Genomic DNA, 22,453 nt, shown 5'->3' with positions numbered 1-22,453 from the left:
GGTTGCGGGTGGCTGGAGCCAATCACAGCTGTCCTTCGGGACAACACCAAATTTTTATTGGATAATGCATAACGTACATGGGTCGTTGTATGGCTCTCATGGAATTACATTTTAAAATATGTGGTGTTCATGGCTCTTTCAGCCAAAAAGTTTCCTGACCTCTGTACTAGGATTACTAGAAATAAAAAGGCATATAGCCCTGACTGGATAGCTCGTCCTGCAGTACAGAGGTTGCCAGTTTAATCCCCGGACCAGGGCACATACAGGAACAAATCGATGTTCCTGTCTCTCTTCACTCCCTCCTTTTCTCTAAAATCAATGAACATTTTTTTTTTAAAAGACTTTATTCAATTTTCAGAGAGGAGAGAGAGAGAAAGAGAGAGAGAGAGAGAAGGGGGAGGTGCAGGAAGCATCAACTCCCATATGTGCCTTGACCAGGCAAGCCCAGGGCTTTGAACCAGCGACCTTAGTGTTCCAGGTCGACACTTTATCCCACTGTGCCACAACAGGTCAGACAATGAACATTTTTTTAAAAAGGCATATAATGACAATTGTTGGCAAGATGTGGAGAAATTGGAATCCTCATGCACTGCTGGTGATAATATAAAATGGTTAAGCCACTTGGGAAAAGTCTGGCTGTTCCTCAAATAGTTAAACATAGAGTTATATACCACATGACCCAGCAATTCCATATGTCTACAGACAAACTTGTACAAAGACTGCTGGCATTTATAAAGGTAAAAACCACAATCTGAAACAAAAGAAACATCTATTGGCTACTTAACCTGGTATGCCGGCTAGTTTTTGTCAGCCAGGTCAGCGTGGTGGAGACACTGAGGTAAGCCTTCGCGTGGAAACAAGGGAGCACAAATTTCAGGATGACTTTTACGGCAAGTGTGAAAGACCAAGCTTCATCTGGGCGCGGATGTTGACTCTGTTCTACCTCCCCGACTCCATTTTAGGGCTCACCATTCCCATATCAGTCCTCTGTTTTAAATACATATTTTGGTTCACAGAGTCAAAGATGGAAACAACCTAAATGTCCATCAGCTGACAACTGTAAACTAAATGTGGCATGTCAATACAATACAAAATTATTTTGCAATAAAAGGGAATGAAGTCCCAATACATTGCTACAATGTGGATGAAGAACCTTAGAAACTATAAATGAAAGAAGCTGAACTTGGAAAGACCAACTATTATGATTCTTTTCATATATTCCTCTCCTTGAAAGAAAAGATGCGTTGATCTAAGACCTCATCAACATGACCTCTGTGGCCACAGCAAAAAACAAGAGACCCTTACCCTGGCCAGATAGCTTAGTTGATTAGAACACCTTCTGGAAGCACAGAGGTTGCCGGTTCAACCCTCCATTAAGGCATATACAGGGACAGATCTATGTTCCTGTCTCTCTCTCTCTCTCTAAAATCAATAAATAAATTATTTTAAAAATTTAAATTATTTTTTAAAAGACAAGATTCTCCTGTGGCAATATTTAGTTTTAAATACATCATATAACAGGCAGTATAACTTGTACAGGATACCCCAGCTCTTTTTTTTTTAATTAAAAAAATGTATTGGTTTTAGAGAGAGACAGACAGACAGAAACATCAATACACTTGTGCGTGTGCCCTGACCAGGGATCAAACCTGCAACCTTTGTGCATGGGGATGACACTCCAACCAGCTGAGCTATCCGGCCCGGGCAACCCCAACTCTTCCTGTCACTTACTGTACGGTTCTTTTTTTCCACCTTAGCTCTGACCTGGTTTTGGAAAATGGATTAGATTTTTATTTTTACCTTTTGTAGGTTGTAAACCAATTATACAGTGTGAATAGAATGAAATAAATGCATGTAAAATAGAAAAAAAAAATCTAGTGTGTAGGCTTTGAAATAAGACAGACCTGAGCTTCATTGAATTCCAGTTAAAGCTTAGATAAGATACTTAAGCTCTCTGGACCTCAGCTTCCACATTAGTAAAATGGAACTAATTTTACTGACCCCCACAAAGTTGTTATAAGGATTCATGGAATGCACAGTACTGGGCAGAAAAAAAGGGACTGTAATTGGCCTAAAGTAGGAGGCTTAGGTCATCATGCTCACTGCCCTGTTGTGATTTGTCAAGCTGTTGCATCTCATTGAACCATGAATTTCCAGTGAAAGTACCTGTTTGTAAATGATGTTAGAATATTCTGTTGCAAGTAACAGTATGATCTATGATGATAAAACTCTGCTTTGGAGAAGCAATCAGTCTTACTGTCCTGCCTTATTATTATGTTATACATTAACTCAGCAACGTGCTAATGCAAGGAGATGGCCTGTGTGTTTGAAAAAAAGAAGAGAGATGGCACTTGAGGAATTCTTGGCTTTATTGAGGTCAAATGTAGGTGGCTTTCTAACGAGACAATTTCAGAACCAATGGTTGTTAACATTAATCATGTTACCTTATGTTAATCAATTCAGACTTTTTTGCTGCAGAGATGGGAAAATCTCTTCCTTGCACTACTTGCTGCATTGCACAATTGGCTCGATGCTTTAAAGGATTTTTCCACTGGAAAGATTTGATATTTGTCATTTTGAGAAAGTGGGTGCTGAATGTAATTTGCCAGGAGCCTAAACGGTTGTTATTTCTTATCTAGGCTGGAATTTCACTATAATAATTCAATCTACCAGAAAGAAGAGTCAAATATGAAAAATTTCTCAAAATAGAGTTGTGAGAGATTCTGATACCATCTTATATTGAAAATATAGTCTCTTTCTTGTGTTGGTTGATATCCCAAATGTTTCCACATATCAAAGTGGGATTATGATTGGTTTAAATACCAACATTACAGATCATTCCAACATACAAGTGGACATAAAGTCGTCCACAACACAAGGAACTTTCGAAAGGGGAAAACAGAAAGAGCAACTGGTATTTACAGTAAGATGTTAAATGATTTCCTTCTTGAATGTAAACTCCAGGAGGGCTGTGGTAGTTATTTCGTTGCTTTTTGTATATAGTAATAGTAGTCTACAAGAGGACATGGAGAAACTTTTCTTCTTATTTCAGAAGAAAGATTTGTCTCCACCTTATTTTTGGGCTCTCCCGTGGAGCTTAAACAGTGCCTGTGGGTGGCACGGGTGCTGCAGATCTAGGACATGGACAGTCAAGGATGAGTGATGACTGCAGTCATGCTGTGCTGGTGGGGAGTGAAGAAGGAAGCAGGGTGTACACTGACCAGTGCCGCCATCCGCTGGACCCATGTCTGCCCTTTTGTGGGGGAAGGGCTAGGAAGTAGAAGTTACTATGTGCCAGGTATCATGCTAAATGCTTTAAGTGCACACTCTCATTTGATACCATGAAGACTCATTTACTTCTTCATTCAACAGATATTTACTGAATACCCACATGGGCCAGGCAATGAACATGACTTAGTAGTGATCAAGACCCAGTTAGGATATAGGTGCTGTTGTTGGCTTCATTTTAGAGGGGGAAATGGAGGCTCAGGTGGGGTAAATAGGCTGATTACTTAAAGTCTCAAGGGAGCCCTTGTCTATTCTAAAGAGAAAGGACAGGGACAGGTAGGTAATGGGAGAATAGATAGGCACACTATTTTACTCAATAATGGCCAGTGAGGCTAGCAGTTGCTTATTTGACCCTCTCAACAAGGTTTTCAAGTAAATTGAGTAGGTCTTAGCATAAGCTCCAGTTTTCTCATTGGGGCTGCTGAGGCAGCACAGCTTAGAGGTCACGACCATGGTCTCAGGAGCTCAGTTCTTGGCTCTACCTCTAACTATCTGAGCAACCTCAGACAAGTTCTTTAGGTCTCTCACGTCTCTGTAAAAATGGGGATTGTAATAATTTGTCCTGTGTAGGTTGTTGCAGGGATTAAATCGAGTTATTGGTAAAGTACTTAGAATAGCACCTGGCACAGGTAGGTTCCATATAGGGGCTGATACATGAAAGGAAGGAAGTGCAGGGTCTCTCATCATTTGGCTCCCTTTCCCAGCCTCTGCTGCACTTCCTCACATAGCCTCTTTGCTCTGGGCCAGTTGTCCTGGTTGCACTTTCCCGAAAGCTCTTTTCATGCTGCTGTGCTTTGTCCAGAATGCCCCTCTCACCTGGCTCCTGGCATAGACATTCTTATTCTTTCAGGCACTGTTCAAGTGTTCCCGCTTCTTTGTGTCCAAGACCACTATACAGCTCCTAAGTGATGGGGTCAAGATTTAAAGCCAGGTCATCTGTCTTCCAGGCCAGTCTTCTTTCTACTAAACTATGCTACCCAAATAGGATGCTCTAAGTAGAAAAAGGAGAGAAGAATTTAGAAACCTGGAGAGAACTTAAGTATTTGATAAATAGGAAAAGGAAGGTAGAAATAAGAGATCTTTCAAAGAATTTATCTTGGTATTTTATTTATTGTGTTTGGTGTAAGATACCATTTCAAAACCATTTTATGAATTTGCCAGTGGGCTTAAATTTTTGGCTGGTGAATGATGTGACTGACAAGCCCTGTGACATTGCCTTGGTATGTAGTTTGTCTTTTTGAATCAAATGGACATTTTTCAAGAGTGAATCCTTTGCCACTATCTACTTGGACTTTCTTGCCTTTGACCTAAGGTGAAACTTATTTTGTAACAGTTAAGTATTTTCTAGTTGCATATTTAACATGCTTTGTGCTTAGAATGTTCTTCCCTCTATTCAACCTGATGTTTTCTTAAAATATCTTGTGTGGCTAACTAACAATTGGTTAACCTCTCTATTCTGAGAACTTTTCATGTACCTTGAAAAGTTAGTTATCTAACTTCTATAAAGTCCATCTCCCTCTCCCTGCTCAGTTTTGCATTCTGATCACTGTGTGTGTGTGTGTGTGTGTGTGTGTGAGAGAGAGAGAGAGAGAGAGAGAGAGAGAGAAGAACAGAAAGACTGGAAAGGAGAGAGATGAGAAGCATCAATTCTTTGTTGTGGCACCTTAGTTTCTCAGTGATTGCTTTCTCATATATGCCTTGACCGGGGGCTACAGCAGACCAAGTGACCCCTTGCTCAAGCCAGCGACCTTGGGCTCAAGCTGGTGAGCCTTGCTCAAACCAGATGGGCCCACGCTCAAACTGGTGATCTTGGGGTTTCGAACCTGGGTCCTCTACGTCCCAGTCGGACTGTGCCACCACCTGGTCAGGCTCCCTGCTCAGTTTTGGAGCAGCCAGTATGTAAGGCACTGGAACAAACAAAGATGAGAGGGAAGGTCCCAGCTTTCCGAAGTTCTCATAATCCAGTTAGAGAAACAGGACACACATGGAAAGATAACACACAAGAGTCTATGCATCAAATGAGGATGTGTTACTGTTGAGAGGGAAGGGGGAATCACCATGCAGTAGGCTGATTTGGGAGCACTCTCTTACCCTTTTTACCCCCAGCTTTGAAGGCAGGTTCGGGTCCACAGATGCAGGGGAAGAATGTTCCTGTCAGTGGGTCAGTGAAAGTGGCTCGAACAAACGCAGTAGATAGGAATCCAGTGGTTTGAAGAGGGAGAAAGGAGAGATGTGTTTGAAATGGTAGGTTCAGGTGAGATTAAGGAGCATGTATTTGTTAGTTGCAATAGGAGCTTTGAGGTTTTTCCTAGAAGAGTGATTAAAGGTTGGTATGCTGAATGATTTGAAATGTTTGGGAGTGGCAGGTGGTAAAGGTTGGAAACAAGGAGTCCCATTAGAAGATTAGTCGCTTTGGACCGGGTATATCACACTAAAACCCAAACTAGTTGAGGCTGGGCCTAGGCAGATATAAGAAACTAGGCAGATGTAAGGGTTTAGAGAATACCAGAGGCCTGGGCACTAGGAGGACAAGGCCAGGGATTAGGGCCTTCTGTGACCAAGAAGGAACACAACACCTGCCTAAGCCCAAGATTCAGGAGGTACCAAGGTCCAGAGCCAGCCCTCAGGCTCCGAGGCCAGCCAGGCAGGAGTTGGGTTCAGGAAGTGGCACACTGTCTGATCCCAGTACACAGTCAGTGTGTTAATTTGTGTAAAACCATTGAGAGCCCTGAACTGGTGTTTGATTCCCTAGCAAAGCTCCTCTGTGTGACCCTGGGCACATCTCTTTTCTCTAGGCCTCAGTTCTTCATCTGAAATGTGAGGGAAAAGAACTTGATTTCAAAAGCCCTCAGAATTAACATACTATTTTAGGCGATCTGGGCAGAAGAAGCTCATTGCACAACCCCCTCTTTCATAGTTCCTTCTTAGGTAGGAAGTCATCACAGGGTTTGAGCATGTAGGTGTCTTCTAAAGAACAGGAGAATATTGCTTAGGTAATAAGAGCTGGCAGTCTCATAGAAGGGGTAAACTGGCCCAGATAAAGCCCTGTCATTCCCCTAGTGATCTTGGACTTAGCTATCTAAACCTCAGTTGCCGCATCTGTAAAATTAGGAGATAATAGCCTGACCTGTGCTGGCACAGTAGATAGAGCATCAGCCTGGAACACTGAGGTTGCTGGTTTGAAACCCTGGTCTTGCCTGGTCAAGGCACATACAATAAGCAACCAATGAGCATTTGAAGTGAAGCAACTATGAGTTCATACTTTTCGCTCCTGCAACGCCCTCTGTAAAATCGATAAATAAAATATTTTAAAAAATTAGGAGATAATAGTATTTTTCTTATAGGATTGTTTTAAGAAGTGAGTGAGGTAGACCTTTATAGGCATTTAGCCGAGGGCCTGACTATAATAATAAGCATTTGGAAAATATTAGCTTCTTATGTTATAAGTTGGGAGTGTGGGAACAAAGAGAAAGGGTCTTGTGCCAGAGGCACTGAAATTTTCCTTCAATCATCTCCTTCATTTTTTTCCTCTTCATTTTCTTTGAACCTTCTTCAGGTTATCCATGCCTTTGTAATTGTAGACCCTAGACTATAATTAGTCTGAATATCATGAGCTTTACCTTACGCCTTATTCCTGGTCAGGGATATTTTTTATAATGTGATATATCATTGGTCTCTATTTAGCTTGGGGTCCACTGTGATAGTAGGATTCTTTTCTGATTTCTGCCATAGTTAATTATTCTCCATTCTTTTGTCCCTAATGTGTCATTTTGAAAATTTTCTCTTTTCTTTGTTTTTGATGACTTCTCCAGTTATTCATGCTAGTGTTGCTTTCTTGTCTAAAAACATTGCTTGTTTAATTTTAATTTCAGAAGTTAAAGCATTTGTGATCTTAAAAACCCAGGAGTTGAATTTCCTCAGAGCTGCTAATCTTTTTAGCCAGCTGCTGACACGGCTTCCCTGGTTTGTTGCGGGATGATGTGTTCCATCCTCCCATCTGTGCTTTGTCTAATTTATATTCTAAATCCACATATTTTTGTACATTTTTACTTGAAAATGTATTCCCAAACTAGTGCTGACTTCAGGGGAAAATCTTTAATCAAATCTTCAGTCACTCAAGGTGCTCGTCCCCAGTTTAGGTGGGAGTCACTCCGGCACCACTAGGTGGGGTCGGAGCACATCATTTCTAAAGGCATTGGGCCTTTTCCTCTTCCAACTCCTTTTTGCTTCTTTGCCAAATTTGGTCCTACCTTTGGAAAATTCACAAAACCTTTCTGTTAGTGAGTTATGTTATTATTGCTTTCCCGTTCATCTTGCCAGTTTTAGTCTCCTAGTTTTAGTAATTTTGATAATTTGACTTTCAGATAAAGCTTAGAACTGAAGCCCAGAGTAATTACTAAATTTATCGGAACTGATCTGTGGTTTTAAATTCACTGACAGTGTATTTATCTAGTATCCTACTCATATTGACGAGATTAAATCAATCTCATGAATATGTTTAAAGAGTCTTCAGCCTACAGTAGTTCTCATCCATCTGTAGAAATTTACCAGTCTTATCCATGCATACTTATGTATACCTTCTAATGCTGTTAAAGTCAGTGTCATTATCATTAAGGACCATGAGACTTAATCGAAAGGTCAAGCTACAGCCCTGGCCAGTTAGCTCAGTTGGTTAGAGCATTATCCCACTATGCCGGGGTTGTAGGTTCAATCCCCAGTCAGGACACATACAAAAATCAACCAAATAGATGGGTATAACAACAAATCAATGTTTCTCTCTCTCTCTCTCTCTCTCTCTCTCATCAATAAAAATTAAAAATTCAAAAAAGGGTCAAGCTAGAAACAAACAATACTTAACATTTCTTTTTGGGCTAAGGTCTAAGTTCTGCATGAGCTGATTTGCATTAATGAGTTATGCTCCACCTCTGTTGTACTGGGAACTTTTTTGATGGAATGCACTTTTTTTTTTTTTTTTTTTTTTGTTTGTTTTTTTTACAGAGGCAGAGATAGACAGGGACAGACAGACAGGAACGGAGAGAGATGAGAAGCATCAATCATTAGTTTCTCATTGCGCGTTGCGACTTCTTAGTTGTTCATTGATTGCTTTCTCACATGTGCCTTGACCGTGGGCCTTCAGCAGACCGAGTAACCCCCTGCTGGAGCCAGCGACCGTGGGTCCAAGCTGGTGAGCTCTTTGCTCAAGCCAGATGAGCCCATGCTCAAGCTGGTGACCTCGGGGTCTCGAACCTGGGTCTTTTCGTATCCCAGTCCGACGCTCTATCCACTGCGCCACCACCTGGTCAGGCTGGAATGCACTTTTAAATATAAACTAAAATTTTTGCGAAGGGCAGGAGGAGTTAATTAGTTAGATAATACTTAATCATGGGTTGTATTTCATAGTCTGCTAATTTTATCTTATGATTAGGTATTTGAAATTTAGCTTTGTGTTTCTCTGCACTGAATTTACTATTTCCTATTGGTAGCTCTGCAGAATTTTTCTTCTCAGTATTTCAAGCAATGCAATCATAGATAATTGCTGAATATCAATAGCATGCTTGGTGCTAAAAAACTTCTATTTTTTAGTAGCATTATAATTATCATTTTTTGTCACATGAGAGAGTTCATTATTATAAGTCAACTCTTGATTATTTGGAGAAGGGAACATGAGAGCTATAAAAGAACCTGGGTAAGGGGGAAAAATGTAGAATGCACACATAAATTAAATGTTAAGTGTCATTTACATCCCTGAAAATGATTTCAAGATATAGAATGGGATGTTAAAGAATTAAAAGAAAACTATTATAGCAATAGAAAAAGTGCTGCATTTTATTTATTTTTTATTGATTTTAGAGAGAGAGGAAGGGAGAGAGAAACATTGATTTGTTTTTTTTTTATTTTTAAAATTTTATTTATTCATTTTAGAGAGGAAGGAGAGAAGAGAGAAGGGGGGAGGAGCAGGAAGCATCAACTCCCATATGTGCCTAGACTGGGCAAGCCCAGGGATTCGAATCAGTGACCTCAGCATTCCGGGTTGATGCTTTATCCACTGTGCCACCACAGGTCAGGCCATTGATTGATTCTTGTATGTTCCCTGGATGAAGATCGAATCCGCAACTTTGGTGAATTGGGATAATGCTCCAACCAACTGAGCTAACCCGTAATACATAGTTTATACAAAACAATCTCAAACTGATAGGCTCAGATAGTGTTAATCCTGAAAGACCACCTGATGATTGTGTAAGCCGAGACCCAAAGAGTTTAAATGACTTTCCCAGTACAGCGGGTCTGGGTGTTTGATAGCTGTTTGACAAGGCTGTGATTGCTCTCATGTTGTGAGCTAAATTCCAAGGACAGAAATTGTCTTCTTTGCTTTTGGGGATTGTGTTGCTTTTATAGCACCATAATCGTATTGTTTCTTTTTGCTTTGTCATCTGTCAGCCGACTTTGAAGCATCTCATATTCTTTTTTCATACCTTCACAAAATCTGGGCATTGCACAGGCATAAATGATTGACACATGAAGAAACAGAAGCCGGGTTGAGCTGGGTTACTCACCCAAGGTTATGTGGGCTTGTGTGAGGTAGAGGGGAGGAGTTTAGAATGTAGATCTCTTCTTTGGGTTTGCTGCTGCCACCATAACCTCTCCACTTCAGCAGGAAACATGCCAGAAGCTGCAAACAGAAGGACTTTTTTCCCCCTAAAAAACTATAATTCATTTTGTTTTGAAAGACTTATTTGAGTTTAAACCTCCATTTTGTGACTTCCCAAAGTGCTGTGATTTGTTTCTTACTAGTCTCCTTTGTTCTGTGGACATTTTTCTGGTTGGTTCTTTGAGATTTAGATTTCCTTGCCAAAGGAGTCTTAGAGGAAATCAGTATGTGTCACCAAAGGAGGAAAATATATATCTTAAGGCCCAAGTGCGCAATTAGACTTTTAATAAGGAGTATCATAAATTCTTGCTTCGTAGCAATTATTACTTAGAAGACTGTTCTACTCAGGAGGCTCATCTAGTGATCATCATCATTATCATCAACATCATCAGCCAAACACGAGCGTTTATGGAGTGGCCACAGATTATGCAGCATTTGCTTGGGTTCTGGGTGACTTAAAGTAGTCCTTGCCTTCAAGGAGTGTGTGATATGCAGAATTGGAGGAAAGACAGAAACGTTGAAGGCAGATACCTCATTTTTCCATACACCCTGACTCGTGTACCTGGTGTCATTTGTGGAGAGGAGGACAGTGGTAAGGTAAAGGAATGGATCTTAGTAAGGTCTGGTTATGGATGAATCACAGCACATAGTTTTGCTGACTTGGGAAGGTATAGGCTGGATTGTAAAAGGCAGGACAATTGGTTGAAGCAGGTAGGAAGTAATTTCAAGGGGGAAGGCCTTGAAACCAATAATTTAAATAGATTTTGCATACTCACAGAGATGATTGGAGGACTGGGAAAGGAAAATTACTTGCTATGGTTGATTATGACAGAAATTGACAGGATAAGACACTGGAGATGTTTTTTTTTTTTGCAAAGAGGAGGCTTTAGATTTGTGAGATTGTGCCCAGATTTAGATGAGTGACATTGGGGTTGTGATTGGCAGACCAGATAAATGAATTTTTTTTTTCCCACTAAAATCCTCTTTCTATTTGTAGGATCTCCTTTTCCCTGATGTTGAGAAATAATGGCCGAGTAGGAGTAGTGTGTCCTTTCATTGGGGTAGGAAACAGCACGATAGTTTTGTAGTTTAAGCTTATAAGACACAAGCTCCTGTTTCTGCGGTGTGGTGATACCACACTGAGTTGGGGAGTGCTGGTTTTATACCCGCACAACTACACTTTTTTATCCTTTTTGATGAAATACTATATTATTGGAACTCATTATTCACTTACTGTACAGCAAAATCATTTTTTATCATGCTTTTAATTGCATTTATCATGTAAATCGTGATTTGGTATCTATTTTTTCCAAAACGGACAAATGAAAGTTAAGTCTAGGTTTGGATCTGGTACATTAGCATCTTAAATTCTCAAGCCTTCTATAGTAAATCACTTCCTGTAGGCCAGTCATGGCTGCACAAGTCAGTTAGGGATAAATGGTTTTTCATTTCTGAAATAATGGTGAACACATGTTGCATTGTCCTGAGGCTGGGGAGATGCAGTTTCTTCTGCTCTAGCCATAAGGGAGCTAAGCTTTTGACAGTATTTTATGGCAAATGCTAGGGCAGCTTGTGATCTAATTAAGAGAAACTGATAAGTGAGTGCTGGGTTTGCCAGTTCTCTTTTACCTTCTGTGGAGTAGACAGCCAGTCAAATAGCATTCCTGTGTGTCTTGATAATCTTGTCCTCCAGACCTCTGTGAAACAGACTGTTGATTCTCTGGTTGCTTTTTCCAGATTTGAGTCTTCTCCATGAAGCCGAAGTTTCCCTGTGGGTCCCAATTCTTAGACATTTCACATATGGCAGCCAAATTCAGTTCTTTTTCTTCCAGAAACTTGTCCTTTCCTACCCATGACCTTTTTCCATTAGGTGGCTGGTTTCCTACTCACCCTGTTGTATCAGCAAGTAAAAGGGATTTAATGGCTGCATGGTCCAAAGAAAGCAGTAGGAGAAATGCAATGTGCAAGGCTGCAAAAGCAAAAAACAAAGGTTGGTTTTAAGGGTTGTGAGTCTAAACTTGGCCAATTGTAAGATGACTGTCTCAGATGTTATTCATAATGCTGCCCTGGTTAATAGACCCCAATCAGCCCTGCAGGTTATTGGTGGTGGTTGCTTCCTACAACAGGAAAGTGCTGCATTCCAGCTACGTTCCTACTGCGAGTGTAAGTGCTTAGTGCTATTTACTTAAAACATTCTAGGTTGATAAATTACAAGCACTTCACTCTGGATAAAGCTCATAAATTTAGCCCCTCGAAAAAATAACAAGCTGACAGCACTTAGTCCTGTTTATAAAGTTCATACACATCTATCTTTGATACAGGCACAAGTATATATCTATGAAATAGCACTGCAGACCGTTAAAGTAATAGAGAGCACAGCCACAAAGCATGAAGCATCATACTTCCAGACTCACTGCCCTTAGCCCCTATGCTTGAAGGGCATCTTGAGGACGAGATCTGCAGAGTGGGAGCTTACATGCCCTGGAGTCCAGATTGGTGCGTCTTCCTTCCTTTCTTCTCCCTATAAATCACCTTACCATCTCCCTCCACCTCTCATTTTCTGCCTGCAAAGTGAGCATCTACCTCTTAGCCTCCCTCTTCTTCACTAGGCCGAGATGAGGCAGGGAGCTGCTCTAGTAGTATATGTGGAACAGTTTGAACACATCAGCCAGGTGGAAAGACGTGATCACATTCTGGGTTTAAATGAACATTTAATCAAGACCAGGAGCTGTTCTATCTTTGACAGTCTGTTCAGGAAAAATGACAAACCCTATGACAAATGAAAGGGTCTTTAGGTAGTATACATGCAAAGCCTGAAAGGCTCATTGTGTGATCAGGTGGCAGAAAAGGAACTATCTTAATAAAAACAAATAAACATGATACTCATCCCACTGGCCTTGGCTTCTTAGAGACCTGGCAGGTATTGTTATGGGAGGCATGGCTGCTCAGAACCAGTGACTGAACAACGTGGTTCCTAATCTTGTGTGGAGAGCTGTCACATCATTAGGCTGAAGCTGCATATTCAGTACCACATTAAACATCCAGTACTGTAGATAGGATAATTATGCTGCTTGTCAGATACTAGAAAAGTACAAAGAACATTCCTTCACTTTGCAACAGCTTGGACCCAAGTGGCAGACATGCTGTTCTCTCTAACTGGTGTGACCTCCCTTTCTTAGCCCCTTCACCAGTGGACCAAGTGCCACTTGGCTTTCAGACAGTGTCCCTCAGTGTCCCCCCTCCCACCTCCCCATCTCCACCCCCCCCCTCCGGCCTGAGTTCCCATAGCACTTTGTCCTGTTAGCATTTACCAGGTTGCAATTTCATTATCCATTTACCTGTCTTCCCTGTCAAGCGTGAATAGGGGCAGTGTCCTGTCCTGAATTCATCATTTATCTCTTGGGCTGAGCACAATGACTAGAACGTAGTCGCTGCTCAATAAATGTTTGTCAAATGAGTGATAGCATGGTTAGCTCAATGAGAATTGATGGTCCCCTTTCTGATCTGTCATCCATCATCCATGGAGTGAAATAGCACTGGGAGGCTTTAAACAGTGCCACTTGAGAATATAAGGAGTGGAAGCAGGGTTAGAATGAATAATAACTACCTTTTATGGAGTATTTACTATGGGCAGGGCACTGTCTTTGGCTTTTTAATTGTATTAATGCACTTAATCCTGAGATCAATCTGCTAAGACAGGTTCTGTTTATTATCCCCATTGGGAAGTATAAGAATGTTTAATGACTTGCCCAAGGTCGCAGAGTGACAGAGCTGAGATTACTATCAGTGTTAGATAACCATCCCCTATCTTTGCCCTTTAGACTTGTTCCTGGAAAGAATTAAGCCCTAATGTCCTGAGGCATCTGCCTTATGTAATTATTTAACTTCTTTCCTGTATATCTAGAATGGTACTAGTTATAATTCATCCTTGGGAAAAAGGAGAAAACAGTCACTTGGATAATTTTCTGTATTCTGTGGTTCACATGATAGAGGCAGAATTAGATAGCTTATAACAAATTGCTTTTAGATGGTCCTTTTGGGCCTTTGGAAGCATAGAGTCAGTATTCTCCAGTCTCTATTCTTCAGTCAAACTGAACTACAATATTTTCCTTTCTATAAGGACCATCTAAGCTTTTTTGCCTCTAGACCTTTGCGTATGCCGTTCCCCCTGCCTGAAACATACTTCCCCTGTGTGCTTCTCCTTCTTCACACGCAGTCTTCACTTGGCTCCTCCTACCTACCATAAGAGTCAGTTTAGATGTCATTTCCCATCCCTCCTCCCAGATAGAAGGTTCCTTATGGGGCATCCCTGTTGTCTCTGTGTCCCTGTTGTGGCATTCACAAGTGTCGTAGTGCTGAAAACCGCACCTGGAGTTGATTTTTATGTGTGAGGTGAGGAAGGCAGTTATTCCTGACTGGTTCTGTGAGAGCAGAGACTGTCTCTTTTGTTCCCCACTTATCCCCTGGACCTCAGCTGTTGCTTGGACACATTGGGTGTTCATCAAATATTTGTTGAAAGAGTGGATGGACAGAAGTTCATTTTGCTTTATGTTTTCAGGCCTTGGTTAAAAAAAATTTTTTTTTAAAAAATTTTTATTTATTTATTCATTTTAGAGAGGGGGGAGAGAGAAAGAAAGAGAGAGAGAGAGAGAGAGAGGGAGAGAGAGAGAGAGAGAGAAAAGGGGGAGGAGCAGGAAGCATCAACTCCCATATGTGCCTTGACCAGGCAAGCCAGGGTTTTGAACCAGCAACCTCAGCATTTCCAGGTTGACGCTTTATCCACTGCGCCACCACAGGTCAGGCAGGCCTTGGGTTTTTTAAGTAGTCAAGTCTTCCATCAGACAGTCATGGTTTGCCATGTCTTGTATGCGTATACTCGGTTGGGCACTATGGGGAATTGATGTGACAGATCTTGCTCTGTTCTGAGGTGCCTTCATACTAGGGAGACATTCAGATGTTCAGATCACTCCACAGCATCAGCATAGTGCATCACTATAAACACAAGCACAGTCACATTCTGGTGAGTTGGCTGTTACCCAGGAAGGCCCATTCACAACCCAAGATCTCCCTTTATAGGGCGTCCTGAGAACCACTTGGAGCAACTGTGACCAATGGTTCTTGTTTGTAAAGAAGTAGAAACCCAGTTTAGCCAGTGGATAGAGCATCAGACTGGGATGCTGAGGACCCAGGTTCGAAAAGCCAAGGTCACCAGCTTGAGCACGGGGTTGCTGGCCTGAGCATGGATCATAGAGATGACCCATGGTCACTGGCTTGAGCCCAAAGGTCGCTGGCTTGAGCCCAAAGGTCTCTGGTTTGAAGCCCAAGTTTGCTGGCTTGAGTAAGGGGTCACTTGCTCTGCTGTAGTCCCTCAGTCAAGGCACATAAGAGAAAGCAATCAATGAACAACTAAGGTGCCACAATTAAAAATTGTTGCTTCTTATTTCTCTCCCTTCCTGTCTGTCCCTTTCTGTCTCTCTTTCTCCGTCTCTCTCTTTGTTTCTCTCTCTCTGTCTCTCTCACACACACACACACACACACACACACACACACACACACACACAGTAGAAACGCAGATTTGGAAGACTAAGCAAGCCTTATACATTTTGGGGAGGACATGCTGAAAAGTACATTCTCAGGTAGGTAAACAACATGTTGGTAGTTAGATTTAACCTAAATGAAAACGTTTTAATTACTTAAAGACAGAACATTTTATTTTATTAACAGAGCTAAGATTTTAAATCAGGTGTATTTAGGACGTTTTTACCTGGTTTCCTCTGGCACCTTAATTTATCTTGACTAAAATTTAATTGCTCATCTGTTCTCCCTGAAACTTGCTGCTTCTCCTGTGTTCTCTTTCTTCTTGAGAAGGGACCACCTGGTGCTGCAGCTCTTGGTTCTCCTTTGGTCCCACTGGCACTCAGGCACAAGTTCTGTGACTGCCTTCTTTCTGTGCCTCACTCAGGCTGTCTTCTCTCCTTCCCACTAGCTTTGTTAAGACAAAAGTTGGCCTCCTCACTGCCCTTCCTTATTTTTTAAAAAATTTTACTAATTTTAATTTATTGGGTTAACATGGATTCAAGTGATTTAAAATAAATATTTTTATTAATTTTATTCACTGCCCTTCTTAATTCTAGCCTCCTTTCCTCCAACTCATTCTCCAATCCACCCTTTTGCAAGACCACATTCCAGAATCTGGTCTGATCCCATCACTCCTCTGCCCAGACCTCTTCAAAGACTGTACTGCAAGCCATCTGACCCCACATGATGCCCCATTCCCACCACGCCCCCTCCTGAGTTCAGGCTGTCTGTTTTAGCTCTACCAGATGACATGCAGTTCCCTCTGGGTATTATTATTATTATTCCTTTTTCATCTTTCACTTGTTCTTTTTCTGACCTGGGTCTTTAAATCTCCTGCATGGACCACGCCTCCACCATTTTGCATCCTCATTGCTTGGCATACCAGATGTGCTCCCTAAGGCTTGTTGAAAGAATGAAGGAGAGGTAGCAGAGGCACTGATTCACATTGAGCTATAAAGGAGCAATATCGGGCTCTTTTGAAAATGGGTTTTGTTTTAGAGTGGGAGAAGAATGTTAAGGTACCGATTACTTACTGGAAAAAGTGGCTGGGGAGTTTTGGTGGAAGGGAACCGCACAGAGCAGGAAAAAAGGCTACTGAGGAATGGGGGGTTGTCTATGCCAGTGGTCCCCAAACCCTGGGCCACAGACCAGTACCAGTCTGTGGGCCATTTGGTATCGGTCCGCAGAGAAAGAATAAATAACTTACATTATTTCCGTTTTATTTATATTTGTCTGAACGATGTTTTATTTTTTAAAAATGACCAGATTCTCTCTGTTACATCCATCTAAGACTTACTCTTGACACTTGTCTCGTAAGTTCGACAATTATATTTAAAAATACCACAGTTTAGGCCCTGGCCGGTTGGCTCAGTGGTAGAGCGTCAGCCTGGCGTGCGGAAGTCCCGGGTTCGATTCCCGGCCAGGGCACAGAGGAGAAATGCCCATCTGCTTCTCCACCCCTCCCCCTCTCCTTCCTCTCTGTCTCTCTCTTCCCCTCTCGCAGCCAAGGCTCCATTGGAGCAAAGATGGCCTGGGCGCTGGGGATGGCTCCGTGGCCTCTGCCTCAGGCGCTAGACTGGCTCTGGTTGCAACAGAGTGATGCCCCGGATGGACAGAGCATCGCCCCCTGGTGGGCGTGCCGGGTGGATCCCGGTTGGGCGCATGCAGGAGTCTGTCTGACTGCCTCCCCGTTTCCAGCTTCAGAAAAATACAAAAGAAAAAAAAAAGATAAAAATACCACAGTTTTTACGCCGGTTGCATAATTTTATTTTGTGCATTTATCCGTCCCACCCTAAAGGCTGGTCCGTGAAAATATTTTCTGACATTAAACCGGTCCGTGGCCCAAAAAAGGTTGGGGACCACTGGTCTACGTGACAACCATGAAAAGGTCAGTGTCTGCTTTAGCAGGCTGCCAAAGAATCTGTGACTTAGTTTCCTTATACAGAGAGGAGACGGGTCGACAGTAGGTAGATTTATTTTTAGCTCTGACGCTCTACGATGCTTAGAGTCAAAGTTAAAAATCTAAGTAGGGCATTTTAAAGTAGTGTGAGAATATTTTTTTCCCTCTCCTCACTTTATTGCCAGCTTCATGGGAACAAAGACATTGTTTCTGCATTCAACAGAGATAGTTTTGCATTTCAAAAACAAAGAAGTAGAAAGAAAAGTAAGAAAATTGCATTAATACGATATTATGTTTGAGTTTAAACTCCCAAATCAGGAAATTCACTCATCATTCGCTTTGCAGCTTTCCTTTTGATGCCCCGCACATCCCATTTGTAGACAGCCCCTTTGTGCAAAGCCCGCTCTGGCCATGACCATGAGTTATGGAGGATCTGAAATCATTACCTTGATCTTCTTGGCCCTTGGGTGTTTAACTTCTCCAAGTTATTGGGTGTTCTTTAGTGTTACATTATCTTTTAGCAAGGTACTCATTTATAATTTATATATACTATATACTGGCTTAAAATAGAGACAAGAGAGTAATCAGCATCCCGAAGCTTCCAGTTTTCCAAAATAACATTTCTTTAGTCTGCCTGTAGGAATTAAAACCTGCCGTGAATTAAAAACCCTTTGTCCTATTGTCAGACCAGGAAATGGGTGTGCCAACAAGCATTATTAAGCCCTACAAAAGAGGAAGGAGATCGTCTTTTCTAAAAAATAAAACTTGTCCTTTTATTTTATTCTATACAAAATAATTTCTAAAGACCTCAACCTCTCTAGTGTTCCAGGGACCTCACTAAAGTCACAGGGAGGGGACAGGGGCAGAGCTAGAAGGACAGATAGGAGACACAGCCCCGATAAAGAACAGAAGCCAAAACATATCTCAACTACTTGTCTGCTGCGGTTTTGGTGTCCTTCCATCTAGGATGCTTGCCTTGCTCTGTGACTTTGACTGCAAGCATGGGAGAAGGATGGGCTCTCCTGTGAGTACCTCATAGAGAACGCACTGTTCATTCACATATATTAAATATAGAAGACCTCGTGTGGACCAATGTCACCCCATTAAATTTAATTTCTACCAAAAAAAAAAAGACCTACTCGAAAAATCTTCTGTAGACTCAGGTTTTAGCAAAAGCCAATCAGATATTTGAGCCCTTTTTTTTTCCTTTTATATACCAAGTCTCTAAACCCTAATTTTCTCCCCATTCCTTTTCTTTTTATTATTCATCTTCAGTGTGCCAAGAACTGAGTGGAGACTTTTTCTTTCTTTTCTTTTTATTGACTGATTTTTAGAGAGAGGGGGGAAAGTTGAGAGAGAAAGAAACGTCAATTTGGTGTTCTGCTTATTTAAGTATTCATTTATTTATTTATTTATTTATTTATTTTTTGCATTTTTCTGAAGCTGGAAACAGGGAGAGACAGTCAGACAGACTCCCGCATGCGCCCGACCGGGATCCACCCGGCACGCCCACCAGGGGCGACGCTCTGCCCACCAGGGGGCGATGCTCTGCCCATCCTGGGCGTCGCCATGTTGCGACCAGAGCCACTCTAGCGCCTGGGGCAGAGGCCACAGAGCCATCCCCAGCGCCCGGGCCATCTTTGCTCCAATGGAGCCTTGGCTGCGGGAGGGGAAGAGAGAGACAGAGAGGAAAGCGCGGCGGAGGGGTGGAGAAGCAAATGGGCGCTTCTCCTGTGTGCCCTGGCCGGGAATCGAACCCGGGTCCTCCGCACGCTAGGCCGACGCTCTACCGCTGAGCCAACCGGCCAGGGCCTTAAGTATTCTTGTATGTGCCCTGACCGGAGATAGAACCCGTAACTTTGGCATATCAGGATGACACTGTAACCAATTCAACTACCCAGCCAGGGCCTTGGGTGAAGATTTCTAATGAGGGCAGAAGGACCACTGCTTCTGCAGTCATGTGGTCTTGTTCTTCTGGTGTCTGGCGATGTATTTGAATCCCAAGATTGTTCTCACTATGACCACTGACACTGTGATGTGTCTTATATGTTCATAACTGTATGTTCATACTTGGGGGCCTTTGGGGTAGGTGGTGAGTAGCAGCTAAGGGGTACTATGGGAACATCTTGGGTGATTTAACTTGATAGCCACAAGGTGGCAACATTTACTAAACTGCTGGGCATTTTCTTCTCCTATTGAGATGTTGAACTTGTTTTTCCAGCCATAAGATTGAACAATTGAGGAAAGGGTTTAGCAGCCATTATTGCTTAAGGCTTTTTGAAAGTGAGGCTATTGGATAAGTACACTAGAGTATATTGCTGTCTATTCATTCCTTGGTTCAGATACTGAGAGTTTGAAATTGCTCCATGTAACTGTGGACAAGCTGCCTCCCCTTTGGCCTCAGTTATACATCATGACAAAAGAGACCTGTGATTGGACTGACTAGTCTCTAATGTGTTTTTTTTTTCCCTCCATGATTTATGACTTTGGTTACAACTTCCTTTCCTATGTTGCTTAAAAAAAAATTTTTTTTTTTTTGTAAAACCAGCTTTTAAATTAAAAAACAACAACACACTTTTATCAAAGGGCAGGTAATGGTTTTTTAAAAAAAATCAGTGACAAAATCTCAAGGAAATTAATGTTCCCAGAAGCTAGCCACCTCCCTGCATAAACTCAAGAGGTTAGACTCTCCTAAATGAGGATGCTTACTTACCAGCTTTCCAAAATTAGCTTCGGAGATATTAAGGTCTGTAAGGAACTGTCCCAGGGAGGGACTGTGTATGCTTTGCAGTAATTAAGCCATTAAACTCTAATTGGCATTTTCCCACTCGTGGTTTTGCGTGGGAGGCTTTAAAATTACTTGGGAATTCTGTGCTCACCAGCCATCTTCGTGTCTCCACATTTTGGAATCTGAGAGTAGAAAGGGCAGAGAAAAGGTTCATTGTGCGAGCAGATTATGATATTTGCTCACCGTGTTCTTCCCTCTTGGTTTGTTCCATTGCAGATGAAGTGGAAAGGGAAGGACCTGTTTGATTTGGTGTGCCGGACCCTGGGGCTTCGGGAAACCTGGTTCTTTGGACTGCAGTACACAATCAAGGACACCGTGGCCTGGCTCAAAATGGACAAGAAGGTTGGGCTGGAACCAGATGCCACCAGTGGAACTGGTGTGCGCTCTGGTTCTCCACTGAGCACGTGCCCAGCTCATTTGCTCATCGTGGGGCATGACAGATACAGGGAGGACTAGGGGCGAGTCCTGAGGAAAGTCACGCAGAAGGCAGGTCCTCAAGACGCCACAGGCTTTCCGCTCCTTACAGGCCCTCCTGGGCAAGCAGAGCCAGCCTAGATCAAACTGTCACAATACCTGGCTTCTTTACTCATTGTCACCGGCTGGTTGCTTCCGGCTTTATGCTCTTCAATTTATTGAGCCACTAGTCAAGCTTTATGAGTAAAAATTACATATATATGTTTATAATATATGTTTTTGAAAGATTTTCTTGGGGCTCATGTGCTTAATGAAATTTTAAAAATCTTTTGAGAAATGCCATAGCCCAACTCAATTTAATCATTAACATGATCTAAGGAACAAAGATTGCCCTGGCCCCTGAGGTGAAGGAAGACTGTTTATTTAGTCCTGATGATTTTCGGGGGCCTCTGAGACCTGGACAGTGTAGGCTCCCAGAGTTCTAACGTGGCTTAGAAGTGAACGCTGCCTGAGGAAACTGCCCTCGGCATGGGTTCATATGGGCACACAAAGACACACTCACCTACTTACCTGCCTACCTAGCTGTGAAGGTGGTTGAGAACAGGGCCATATACTTCTGTTAGTAATTCCTAAAAGACACCTGAATCTCAGAATGAGTCAATGTCTAATTCTTACCCCAAGTGGAAATCCCTGTAATTGCCCATCTGATCTTTATTACCTATTACACAGCACGATACCAGTTTGACTCTAAAGTCTAGTGTTCAAATTATTTACATCTGTACACAGTAATCTGAGTCTTCACGTCCCTGCTGGTCATAAATTTCATGTGGTAATTCCCAATAGTCATGAACATCAGCATGCCCGCTCTGTGTCTGTGCCAGGGTTGTCCTAGACTGGGTTTATTTTGAATCTCCTGGGCACCACCAGTTGATATTTGGGCAGGGGCATGGAGAGTTATCTATCAAAGACAGCAAAACTTTCTATCTCTTTTTGTGATTCTCAGCGAAGTAAAATTTAAATCATGTACCTGCATGTTGACCAAATGGATATTAGATTGAGGGCATCGGAAGCCATGATACCTGCTGCTCCAAGGAAATAAATGAGGACACATGTTAATGGAGACTCGGAGCCTGTCACATGGCGTGTTTATGGCCTGAAATGAAATTCATTCTGGAGAGCAGATGGTTCAAGCTTTTCATTGGGTGGATGAAATTTTTAGAAGATTAAAGGATGTGTGGTTTACTGATTGTGCGCAAGTATTTGGTGGGGTTCCTTGAAACAAAGGGTTGCCACGATGGACACGTTTCACTTCTCTTGCTTTGTGAATGTTTAGATGATTTCACAAAGATTTAGTTCATCATCCTCAGCTCCATTCCAATATGGACCTAAATATTGGGGGGTTGGCAGCAAGAAAAAGAGAGTAAAGAAATATTCCACTGCTTCAAAAAATTAAAAAGCATTCTGCCTACCATAAAGGGTAATGCCCAAGCCCTTTGAGTCATACATTTCTAATTTTTAACTATGTCTGTGGCCTGACCATGCGCTGGTGCAGTGGATAGAGCGTTGGGATGTGGAGGACCCAGATTTGAGACCCCGAGGTCGCCAGCTTGAGCATGGCTCATCTGGTTTGAGCAAAGCTCACCAGCTTGGACCCAAGGTCGCTGGCTCGAGCAAGGGGTTACTTGGTCTGCTGTGTCCCCACGGTCAAGGCACATATGAGAAAGCAATCAATGAACAACTAAGGTGTCGCAACGAAAAACTGATGATTGATGCTGTTTCTCATCTTTCTCCGTTCCTGTCTGTCCCTATCTGTCCCTCTCTCTGACTTTGTCTCTGT

General features: G+C 42.2%; 1 protein-coding gene across 4 annotated transcripts in view; it reads left to right on the top strand.

The window, feature by feature from the left end:
* The window catches only part of NF2 (NF2, moesin-ezrin-radixin like (MERLIN) tumor suppressor), a 76,892-nt gene that overhangs the window by 5,304 nt on the left and 49,135 nt on the right, over nt 1-22,453 (top strand). For all 4 annotated transcript variants that reach the window (XM_066260192.1, XM_066260189.1, XM_066260190.1 and 1 more), the window contains exon 2: nt 20,419-20,544. In XM_066260192.1, the coding sequence (XP_066116289.1) occupies nt 20,419-20,544 (126 nt within the window). The remainder of the gene's footprint in view (nt 1-20,418; nt 20,545-22,453) is intronic.

The sequence above is a fragment of the Saccopteryx bilineata genome, chromosome 2, assembly GCF_036850765.1.
Source record: "Saccopteryx bilineata isolate mSacBil1 chromosome 2, mSacBil1_pri_phased_curated, whole genome shotgun sequence".
Lineage (NCBI taxonomy): Eukaryota > Metazoa > Chordata > Mammalia > Chiroptera > Emballonuridae > Saccopteryx > Saccopteryx bilineata.
This window is presented reverse-complemented; position numbering and strand designations above follow the sequence as displayed.